This window comes from Dama dama, chromosome 3 (assembly GCF_033118175.1).
Source record: "Dama dama isolate Ldn47 chromosome 3, ASM3311817v1, whole genome shotgun sequence".
Taxonomy (NCBI): Eukaryota; Metazoa; Chordata; class Mammalia; order Artiodactyla; family Cervidae; genus Dama; species Dama dama.
Window position 1 is genome coordinate 36,289,633 of NC_083683.1, and position 12,610 is coordinate 36,302,242.

At 36.7% G+C, this 12,610-nt stretch overlaps 1 protein-coding gene across 2 annotated transcripts in view; it reads right to left on the reverse strand.

The window, feature by feature from the left end:
- The window catches only part of ATP2B1 (ATPase plasma membrane Ca2+ transporting 1), a 121,156-nt gene that overhangs the window by 8,411 nt on the left and 100,135 nt on the right, over window positions 1-12,610 (reverse strand). Inside the window, exons 16-20 of one of the 2 annotated variants that reach the window (XM_061125633.1) lie at window positions 7,987-8,178; window positions 7,536-7,749; window positions 6,891-7,102; window positions 5,370-5,477; window positions 3,265-3,447 (exon numbers count right to left, since the gene is read on the reverse strand). In XM_061125633.1, the coding sequence (XP_060981616.1) occupies window positions 3,265-3,447; window positions 5,370-5,477; window positions 6,891-7,102; window positions 7,536-7,749; window positions 7,987-8,178 (909 nt within the window). The remainder of the gene's footprint in view (window positions 1-3,264; window positions 3,448-5,369; window positions 5,478-6,890; window positions 7,103-7,535; window positions 7,750-7,986; window positions 8,179-12,610) is intronic. The other variant, XM_061125634.1, reaches the window with a different exon arrangement.

Below are 12,610 nucleotides of genomic sequence, written 5' to 3' on the forward strand. Positions count from 1 at the left end.
TACTGAAGTCCACAGGGTTGCAAAGAGTTGGACACAAGTAAGCGACTGAACAACGTTTCCTTAGATTCCTCTTTAGTCTTTTACTGAATAAAGAGCAAATGGAAAAGATAAGTCACTGCCCAAATCAGGTATCTCGATTGAGCTGGAGGGTACGGATGAGGGGTGGGTGTGTTTATATCTTTAATGTTTCCAATATACTAAGAATCCACCATGGAATCAACAAGCTAATTCAGAGTAAGGACGATAAAGGTTGTAAGACTTCTGGAGAGTTTACTAAAATGCAACCATCTGTTATATTTCTTTACACTAATAACTACATGAAAGGGAAATTAAGAAAACAAATCTCATTTACAATTGCATTAAAAATAATAAAGTATCTAGGAATAAATTTAACCAAGGAAGTGAAAGACCTGTATACTGAAAACTACAAAACATTAATGAAAGAAACTGAAGAAGACACAAATAAATGAAAAGATACTCCATATTCATAGGCTGGAAAGATTAATAGTGTTAAAATGTGCATGTTACCCAAAGCAATACAGATTCAATGTAATCCTGAGCAAAATTCCAGTGGCATTTTTCACAGAAATAGAACAATCCTAAAATTTGTATGGAATCACAAAGACCCTGAATAGCCAAGGCAATCTTGAGAAATAAAAACAAAGCTGGAGGCATCACACTCCCTGATTTCAACTGCATTACAAAGATACAGTAAGTAAAACAGTATGATATTGGCATGAGTTTGTATAAAAATGGACATACAGATCAATGGACGAGAACGGAGACCCCAGAAATAAACCCATGCATTCGTGATCAATTAATTTATAACAAAGGAATCAAGAATATACAATGGGGAAAGTCAGTCTCTTCAGGAGATGGTATTAGGAAAGCAGGACAACCACATGCCAAAGAATGAAACTGGACCACTATCTTACATCATACACAAAAATGAACTCAGAATTATAACGACTTTTACATAACGCATGAAACCATAAAGCTCCTAGAAAAAACATAGATGGTAAGCTTCTTGACATGGGTTTTGATGACAGTTTTTTGAATCTGACACCAAAAGCATAAAAGGAAAAATAAACAAGTGGGATTACATCAAACTGAAAAGTTTCTACGCATCAATGAAAACCATGACCAAAATGAAAAGGCAATATTTTGTTCTCATAGAATGTGAGAAAATATTTGCAAATCTATGTACCTGATATGGGGCAAATAATAAAAAAAATATATATATATAAAAATCTATACAAATCAATAACATAATCCCCAAATAGTCTAATTAAAATATGACCAAAATATCTGAAGAGCCAGTTTCCCAAAAAAATATATATAAATGGCCAAGTGGTACATAAAAAGCTGCTCAATATTGCTAATCATCACAGAAATGCAAGTCAAAATCACAGAGAGGTATCACTTCACATCTATGAGGATGAAATGGAAACAACTGTGTTTGCTGATGAATGAATGGATAAACGAAGTATGGTGGACACACACAGGAATAGTATTTAACCATAAAAAAGAAGGGATTCTTGACATTTGTGAAAACACAGATGAACCCTGAGAGTATTATTATCCTAAATGAAATAAATCAGACAGAGAAAGACACATATGATTTCTCTTACATGTATATGTGACATCTAAAAAAAAACCCCACAAAATCAAGCTCACAGATATTAAAAAAACAGATGGTTGCTGCAAGAGGTAGGAGGTGGGCAGTGGTGGGAGATCTGAGTAAACTTAAAAAAAAAATTGAATAAAAAAAACTTTTAATGCATTTTCCCTATTTCTTTGGAAAACTCAATAGAATGTCTTATCTAGGAAGCAATTTTAAATTGATTGTATAAATGAAAAAAAAAAACAAAAAACAAACAAAAAAAAACAACCTCACATAAATACCAAAGAACTTAGAAGCTTCTATAGGGTATCCACCTCAAAACAAAATAAATAAAAAATTCACAGCAAGCCCACAAAGTCCAGGCTAAGGAGGCAAATGAGTGAAGTGAAGTCACTCAGTCGTGTCTGACTCTTTGCTACCCCATGGACTGTAGCCTACCACACTCCTCCATCCATGGGATTTTCCAGCCAAGAGTACTGGAGTGGGTTGCCTGCCATTTCCTTCTCCAGAGGATCTTCCCGACCTAGGGATCAAACCCGGGTCTCCCGCATTGGAGGCAGACGCTTTACCGTCTGAGCCACCAGGGAAGTCTAAGAAGGCAAAAACACCTAGGTATACGCCCAGAACTTTTCTTCAGGGTACCAACTTACTTTCTAAACTGAACAAGATACAAGTCAAGGCACTAGGTTCATTTTCAGCTTTAAAAACACAATTTCTTGGTTCTGTTAGATCAGTTTCAAATCACATGCTTTTGGGAATCATGCAGAATGGAACATGTTTAAAGGCATATACTCAAAAATTTATAGTAGTTTCACAAATTCTAAGCTACAGTTTTATTCCCCATATTAACTATCAGAGTTAGCGCAGAGACAAAGATTTCATGTCTGATCTTTGGTTGCAATTGTTCCGCCTGTTATCTAGCCCTCTAAGAAATAAAACGACAACAACGACAACACTTTGAGGTCTCAATCCACTTTACGAAAAGAAAGCTTTATGAAAAGCCTGAACAATGAATTTAAACATTAAGGAGAAAATGAGAAACGTTAGGTGTGTGGAGTAGGAAATGTTAATTTCATGCACTTAGGAACACACACTCACACCCCACAGTAGTAGAAGCAGTAGAAGAGGAAAACACTACATGTGTAGGGGTAGAAATATTTGTTACATCATGATGCTGGCTGGCGATGGAGGGTTGCCGCCTTAGTGCCCCCTGAATGGAACTTCCACTCTGGAAAGCATTCACTACATCCATCTGCAAGGAATCAGAGATTGTGACAGCTTGCTCAGCAAGAGAGAGAGAGAACAAGAGAAAGGACCATTCCATCTATCAACATATAAAAAGTAAAGAAAAAGGCACTTTTTACAGAGCAGATAAATAGGCAAGAGGAGCATTTGGAGATGAAGGGGGTGGAAAAAAAGCTAGGAGAAAAGGAGCTTAGGGGCATACGGACACATTCTTTCGTGGTCAGTTAAAACTTGCACTCATTCCAGGCACCAGGACTATTTTTCAAAAGAGTAAGTTCTGTGGGTTGGGGAGGCTAGAAAGGAAGCGAAGGAGCACATTCAAACCTCCTCCCCAGCTCCAAAGGCCCTTGGCTCCCGCTCCCATCGTCTCTCCTACCTCTCCACCAGGCCCATACCTGTGTCTGGATTCTGTTCAGACCTCTAAACCACAAGATCTGGCCACGCCGTAACTCCCGCTCAGCGTGATCAATCTCTTCCACATCCTCCGCTAACTCCTCCTCAGGTATTTCCTCCTTCTGTGTGCCATGACCAGCTTCTTTGAGGAATTTTAAACGGCTAGTTGGAATTGTTGAAATAAGCTACAACACAGGGGAGAGAACTTAGAAACAAACCATGTCAAAATACAATGAAACTGATCAACTTCAACACAGAAAAGGAATGAAAAGCTGCACTCAAGAGCCAACTATCTTTACCAATGAAGCAATGGAATCTTGTCCATCACAGGCCTTCTTTCTCAGAACAAAACACATTCTTCTGTTAGCTACACAAAAGATTTAAGTTTGAAGGGCAAACATTTCCCTGAATGAAAATAACCTGATTATATTTGCAAATTTTATTTAAGACATTCAAGACCATGAATTATACAACCATGCTTTGATATACATATACATACAGACTTACTTAAACTCATATTAATTATATTTATTTCAAATAAAATGAAAATTGGTGATCTAATATGATGCAAAAAAAGTTTACATTTCATTAGCGCTTTAAGAATTCAATGAGGAAAAAACACACTAAAGTTCAGAAAACCTTCAAGGCTGCCCTGAAAATAGATCTTATTAAATGTATTTATTTTCATAAAGTATAACTATTTAAAATTGGATTAAAACTGATTGAGAATGATACCAAACAGGAACAAATGCTCCAGAAGACACAAAAGATAGAACACCACCAACATGTATTAACTTATAAGTGTTAACAGCCATTTCTTAAGGAAGTTAGGAGAAACAGGCATGCCGTGAGTATCAGAACTGCTCCGAGAACTTCTAGTTCAACCACCTCACTTGAGAGATGAAACAGGTTCAGAGACACAGAAAGTGACTTGTTCACGGAGTAACTAAGACCCTAGGTTTCTTGACTTAACAAATCAGTGCTTTCTACCATGGCACCTAAAAATCAATAGACAATGTCAACCAAAGACAGTTACTGATGCCTATTAGGCATGTACACTATACTGAATTTCCTCTTCTTGAAAATAGCCAGACGTGGGAGGAGGTTGGGGGGTTGGCTTTGCCTGTGAGGGAACATTATAAAGTAACTAGAACAGTAAAAAAAAAAAAGAAAGAAAAGAAAGAAAGGAAAAAAAAAATGTGGACCTAGTACAGATTCTACTTAAAAGAAGGTCTCAGTTAAAAAAGGTCTTTACAATGAGTAAGAAGAGAACCCTCAGGCCCTAGAAACACAAGAAAAAGATAAAAAACACATAAAGATTGAGGTAAGTACAATCTGAATGTTTAGTCTGACTTGCAAGATGACCATAAATTAGTTCACATCAATTACATACATGTGCTAGCTTGCATTTATGAAAATGTTAGCAGATTCTCTATCAGTTTTCTAGTGATTAGACTTAAAATGAACACACACACTGTTATCACTTATCTTTTAAGAAACAATGACATACATCTGCAAGTCAGCTACCCATAGTGAAGATGAAGAACACCTCATTTTTGAGGCACTGTATTTTATATGTACACTGTTAAAGTCATTCAATCCAAATCATCTAAAATGTCATTTTGTGGCCTATTTTTCCAGACACCAGGAGTTTTATGGAAACATTCATCATATCAACTGAAACTCAAGATTTTTTAATGCTACATTTTTATGAAATTATATAACAGAATGATAAAAAGGCTAAAGCATATAATATTTTTATTAAAATATTAATTCTGAAAATGCAAAGTAGGTAATAGAGCAAAAGATACAGATATTAGCATTCTGACCAGTTATAAATGTATCATTTTAATAACAGTTGTAAAACTTGTTCTAAAAAACAAGTTAAAAGACTATATAAGAAATTAGTGTTTTATTGCATAGGCATAATCATAATTGATACCAAGGGACATACTAGAGCAAATATTACATTAAAAAGAATCTCTGAATGTCCTTTTTTGACCCAGAATCAAGTTATAGAATTGATTAAAAGAATATACACACTAGAAATTAAAAAAAAAAAAAATTTTTAGGTTTGAACAAAAAGTGATGAGATTTTTTTTTTTACCTGGCCCCAGAGTAACGTTCCCATTCCTAGGAATATTGACCATAGCCACTGTTCTATTGAAAGTTCTGAACAACTGAAAGGTTTTCCACCAAACTGCACAATTATTATCTGGAGGAATAATCAAGAATAAATTTATTTAGTGAAGTTGTTGACTTACACTCTGACCCATGCTCCTTATATCTCATTGTGGACTTGTAATGAACAAACAAAACAGCTGATCCAGACCATGCTTTGAGTCGCACGAAAGCACTGAAGAATGATACCTTACTTACATCCACTGTACTGGGTATATCAGTCTATGCCAGCAACTAAGTTTTATCAGACTTGCTTGATAGAGAGACAAGAAGCTATGTTTTTGCAATCCTCGTATATTAAAAACAGATAAACCTAACTTTGATAGTAAGTAGGAACTAAAATTTTAGTGTATCAAGAATAATAGTTTTTTTCTAATAAAATTCTTCCAGAAACTATACAATAACTAAGCAAGCAACAGCTCCTCTCAAGTTGACAGAAAAACTGAAAGCTAAAACAGAAACAGTTTGCACAGAAATAGTTGAGTTTGGGGTTTCAGAATCCACAGTGCCCAAGGTGTAGAATGAATGAACGCTTCAAAATTCTTAGACCTTTATTTTGAAACTAGCACCACCACTGTCTGATGTTATTCTTGAAAAGCTCACTTTTTAAACGTTCCTGTGCTTACTGACCTCCTGATGTGATCAGGCACCACTCACCTACCTGCTTTGATTCCAGATTCTGCTATTAACAGTCATTTGCATAGAAGAGTACCACAGAATCCAAGATGACATAAAACATAGGTATAACACATAATTACATAAAATTTACCATACGTAAAGTGATGCTTAGTTTGTCCTTATTATGGTCTTTATAAAAATGGCAAAATTCGGTCCTTTCTGTTCCTTCTCAATCTCACTGTTCATACCCCATCCTCCACTCCTCTTCTGCCTTGTTTTGACAATATTACAAAATATAAAATTGGCACATACCAACTCAGGATGCAGTCATTCAGAATCATGTAGATTTTAAAATACTTATTTCAAAACCTTTTATTACTTAATAATGAATTCAAGTGTAGAAATACAACTGCTATTAATTGTTAGAAGCAATTAAGGGATCGCTCTAGGCAGACTAAGTGGTTAACTATAAGACTGGCCTTAAATAAGATCAACATTGTAACAGTTTTCATAAAAGCAATGTAGAATAAATAATCAGAAACAGAGTAAGCATGAGCAAACACTGCTGTGAGCAGGGTCACAGCCACAGAACCAGTGGTGCAACTGAAGGAGTCCTAGTTTAATATACTCATTCACATGTAGAACTTCAGGATTGGGCAGATTTTCACTTGAGTTGTGATATTTAAAATTCTTCTTTGATGTCATCAAGGCAATACATAAAAGGCCGACACATTCAGGTCAAGTAATTTCTGGAATAAGTCACCTGCTCACTGCTCACCTAAGGTCTCCACACAATAATCATATTTGAAACTCTCTTACAATTACCCACCTGTACCACAAAAGTGCCTAAAACAATCGTGCAGAAGATGGCATTATTAAAGATTCCTTCAAACACATTTCTTTCACCGTGAATTTTCCGTGCATTTATCTCGTTGAAAAGTTGCATCAGTACAAAGGTATTAAAAACGATAGTATAATGTTCCGATGGAGGAGCATGCAAAGGAGCATTTCTTCCGCTATCAATATCAAAAAACTTTTCTCCTGAAAGAATGAAAAATTACTGCTTTGTAATTATCATACAAAATAACTGAACATTTTAAGGAAGCATGCAATAAAACCTAGCCAGACCTTTCTTTGCTCTCAAGCAGCAGCACACAAAGAGTTGTGAGGGACCTGGGATCCTCCAGTATCACCCTCTCATCTTACATGGAAGGAGTCAGAAGCCCCCCTGAACTATGGTGACATGTTCAAGATCACATCTAAATTAGTGGTAGGGCCAAAGATAAGAAATCAGGACTCTTTTTACTTCCCGCTACTATCACACTGCCTCTCAAAATGTACTAAGCACCCACTGACAGAAGAAATAAAAGATAAATGGGGAGCCAGAAAGAAAAATAACATACATTCCTGAAAAATCTGCAATGTAAGCTCAGAACTAAAACAACTGAAGCTTTATCGGGCATTGAATTCTTACCAGCAAACAAGAGTGTAAAGACAACCACAAGCTGATAGAATGCATGACCCAAAATATTCTTCATCATTGTGCGTGAGATGAGAGGCTTATTTCTACCATAAGGTTTCCGAAGCAAGAGAGATTCAGTAGGGGGTTCGGTCGCCAGAGCCAGGGAAGCAAGAGTGTCCATGATGAGGTTTACCCATAGCATTTGCACAGCCTTAAGTGGTGAGTCCTAGAAAAGACAGGTTTCTTAACAGACACTCACAACTTTCCAGGGATTCAGCAATTCCCAGGAAGCCATTTCTATTTAAAAACTTAAAGTACAGGAGTTAAAAATTACATTTCTGTATTAATTAACCTAAAATGCGAAGCTTGAACTTATTTAAATACTTAAATATTTAAAAAAGGCAGGTTATATATGTTTGTGCTCTAAAATAAGCAAGTTTTAATAAACAAACTGTCAACCTACTTGAGTAATACAGGCGCCCGTGAAAGCAACAATCACTGCTACTACATTAACGGTAAGCTGGAACTGAAGGAATTTTGAGATGCTGTCATAGACGTTTCGTCCCCACATAACTGCTTTAACAATGCTTGTAAAATTGTCATCCGTGAGAATAATATCAGATGCTTCTTTAGCTACATCAGTTCCAGCGATACCCTATTAAAGAAAATTTCTGTGAATTAGACCGAATGTTTAAAATACAACTTTTAAATATTTGAAAGGATATGTATTTTACAAACAAACATTTACTATTATACTTAATAATTATTGACTTACATTTACTGTAAAAGGAGGTAATATAGTTAAGTCTAAGATACTGTCTCTCAGAAAGACATTCATCTCAGTAGAAACTGAAAATAATAAATGAGACATTTACAATAAAGTTCAACTTGGGTTAAGAGAGAGAGAGAAATGGACATAGGCACTACCCCATGTTCCTTCCAAAAGTCACAGAAAAGATTTTTTTTAATTAAAAAATAAAAACTCACAAAGGCTAAAAAAAGTGGGAAAAGAGAAACATCATAAGAGGTTGGAAAGCAGATAACTAAATAGTTAAGAAACTCGCAGACCCAGAAAGCTGAACCCTAAACCAACAGTAGGGAGAGCAGAGGAGCAGCCTTTCTGCACCCCAGGACTCTTCTAAGTAAGGCTCAGGACTTGCGGCACCGGGTGAAGAGGTGAAGGCGTGAATAAAAACAGGAGCGAGTCTGCTGAACACACTGAAGAAGCACTTAGAAGGTCCAAACTGTAACAACACTGTCTCTCAGCAGGGGAACGGGATGGATGACTAAGCGGTGGATTAATAAAAATGAATGAACTGCAGCTATATGCAACCACACAGATGAATCTCACGATAATGATGCATAAAGGAAGATGGACTCAAAAATAACATGTAATATATAATCCTAATGTACAAAGTATAAAAACAGACAAAGGCAATCTTCCGCATACTGGTTCTCTCTGTGGAGAGACACAGCAGTAATTAGGAGAGAGTGTGGGGGAGGAATATGGAACATATATTTCTTGCCTTGCATAGAACAGTTCTGTTTACTTGGGGTAATCCATTCAGTGCATACTTATGACAGAGAGACTTTTCTGTATGTGTTACATTTTAATAACAAAAGTAAAAGAAAAGGCAGCTGGAGCCTCAGAGGCCTTCCCCAAGTCCACACCACTGGGCAGTTTGCTACTCCCTCTGACCTGGCAGGAGACTGCCTGCTAACTGACTACAGAGGGTCCAACAGAGAACTTTAGGCTGAAGGGTACCACGTGCTGCTGAGTACAGTACTCTTCTCCTACTTGTTTCCCAGCAACCAAGACTGCCCCGTAGGCAGCAGATTTGAAAACTTCTTCCTGAAAATCTGATCATCATAGGAGACGAGACCTAAAGATACTGCAAAATTCACGGTACCCTAAGAAAGTGAAACGGCCAAGCCAGATCACTTTACTGGGAAGTTTCTGGTTGATAAATCCTAATGTAGAGGCCTCAGGCTTTCCAGCTTTTCAGCTTTCTACTGGTAAAACTATGCAAAAACAACCAACCATCACTTTGACATCTGATGAAAGCACCAACCTGAAAGACACAGACTAAATTAAAGGGAGACAGAGACACAGACTCTACAGAGGGACAAAAGCTGATTTAAAAAAAAAAAAAAAATCTGGGTTTCCCAGGTGCTGCTGGTGGTAAAGAAACCACCAGTGAATGCAGAAGACATAAAAAAAAAAAAAAAAAAGAATCAAATCCTTAGAATGACAAAAGGCACAGCAATGAAACAAGAACTCAGAGATCCAAAAACAACTCTTGGACATTAAATATATGATTACAGACATGAAAATACAGCAGAAGCTGAGGAAATATCTCCTGTACTCCTGCAAGATGATAAAAGTACGGCAGACAGGAAAAAAAAAGACAAAATAAGGCAAGTCCAGGAGGTTAAAAAATCAGGGGGACAAATCCACAAAGAATACACAGTGGAGAAGAAACAAGATGAGTATAAGGGAATTTCACAAAATTGAAGACAATGAGTTTTCATAGTAAAAAGTTGCCCTAAGACAAAACATCATGACATTTCAGAGGACTGAGAACAAAGCAAAGACAACATACCAACAAAATGGAAAGAAAAACAAAAAGAAGTTCAAATTTCAAAATGATATGTAATAACAATGAAGGTACAAATCCAAAATTCTGAGTGAAAGTAATTTTCGATCTAGATTTTTATACCAAGTCGGACTAAGTATCAAGGAGTCTTTGAAGAAAGAAGAGATTTCACTCATAAAAGTTATGAAAAAGTTTAACTTTCATGAATCCTTTTTCTCAGGAATCTATTGGAGATGGCTTTACTACATGAGACAGTAAACCAAAAAAGATGATGATACCACATGACTTTGTTAATCAACTATACTCCAATAAAATTTTTTTTTAATTTTTTTTTTTATATTGTAGTGGTTTCTGCCATACATTGACATGAATCAGCCATGGATTTACATGTATTCCCCATCCCGATTCCCCCTCCCACCTCCCTCTCTACCCGATCCCTCTGGGTCTTCCCAGTGCACCAGGCCCGAGCACTTATCTCATGCATCCCACCTGGGCTGGTGATCTGTTTCACCCTAGATAATATACATGTTTCGATGCTGTTCTCTCGAAACATCCCACCCTCGCCTTCTCCCACAGAGTCCAAAAGTCTGTTCTGTACATCTGTGTCTCTTTTTCTGTTTTGCATATAGGGTTATCGTTACCATCTTTCTAAATCCCATATATATGTGTTAGTATGCTGTAATGTTCTTTATCTTAAAAAGATAATTACACCAAATCTAAGAAATTCAAATGCAACATAATAGAGGGGTAAAGGAAATTCTTAGGTATGAAGAAAGAAGAGACAGCTGTGTAGCAAGCTGAGCAAACAGTTCAGATGAAAGCATGTCAAAAGATCTGGGAGAGGTACCAGTGAGAAGGCAGAACTGTAAAAGTGCCTGACATCTCTGACATAAGGAAAGAAGATGGAGATGAATTAGTGTTAAGAACATTAAAAAAAAAAAAAAAAAACTTAAGGAAATAAACAGATAAAGATTAAAAGGTGACTTGAAAAAGAAAATGTACAGTGAATACAAAAAGTCACGCAAGGAAGTAACAGCAGTTATAAGAGACCACGTGGCTCATCTTGGAACAACATTTCCAATCACTATAACCAATCACAATAAGGATGGTATACTGGCTGATCTCTAACTCTGATGGAAGAAGGCAGGCTCGAAAGTGTGCATGAATGTTTATAGATGTCTCTGTGTGTGCCTATCAAAGTGCTAAATCCTTACCTTCCTAAATGAAAAGTCATCAACAGATGCTGTTTATTAAACAAATTTTAAAAATCCTTGTTATTGTGCCATTTAGATACATGGAGGCAAACAGCTAAGGAAGAGAAACAGCAAAAATAGTTGGTTTTCTTTAGTCAAAAAATGAGCTGTAAGAAATGGTATGTGGTAGGGGATGTAGTTTATCAAGTCTTATACAACTGTCTGACTTTTTAAAAGCTATGTAATATTGTTTTGATAAACACAAAACAAAGTCCAAATCAAGCTTTTCTTGAAATAGTTCATGAAGGAGCAATCTTAATGTAAAATTCTGGTCTCTAGCTCCTAATCTGAATATTTTACTTTTAATGTGCAACATACTTAACACCTCTAAACCCAACACACTTTCCTGCCTCTAATCGTTCTCCATCTTTAGCAAATGCAAATCTCACACTCCCCTGTTCAAAATCTTTTGAAATTTAAAAAGCAACTTTAAGATGTTAATTGGTGTCCAAATAAAAACTAGTCCCATCGTGAAACAAACTTGGGAAACTTTCTATCAAAGAGTTTAAAACAGCTTTTTCATGAGCTTCTTAGAGCTGTATGCTGGGGCTTTCCAGGTGGCTCAGTGGTAAAGAACCCGCCTGCCAATGCAGGAGACCTGGGTTCAATCCCTAGGTTGGGAAGATTCCCTGGAGAGGGTTGCCAATATCAAGACTACTACTGGCAACCCACTGCAGTATTCTTGCCTGGAGAATCCCATGGACAGAGGAGCCTGGCAGGCTGCAGTCCATGGGGCTGCAAAAAGTCAGACATCTGAAGTCTGCTTGAGAACTGCTGATCTACAGGATAAAAGAACAAATTGCTCAGATTCACAGTCAAGGCCCTTCTGATCCTCATATCCAGTATCCATCAACACCACACCCTCTTCTAGTGAAGTTAGGCTACCTATGATTCTTGGGAGTCTCTTAGCAGTACTTTCCTCCCTCCCTCAGTTCAAACGGCACCTCTTTCAGAAAACCTTTCTGAGCCTCTAGAGGCAGAGTCTAGGACTTCCTCGTGGAGGCACGCCCTGTGCTGTTTTTAGTCCTTCATTGATTTACTCCCTTATGTGCTGAACATTTAGGAGGCAGCAACTATTGGACCAGAATACTGGAAACAGCTTCTTAATGTTTGGAGAAGAAACAAATGTTTATTAACCCAAAGTCTGAAAGTATTTTAAATTAAAATATTTTAACTACCTTAGGGAAGATTTTACCTAAGATTTTATCTTTTTTTAAAAAAAGATTTTACCTTTACC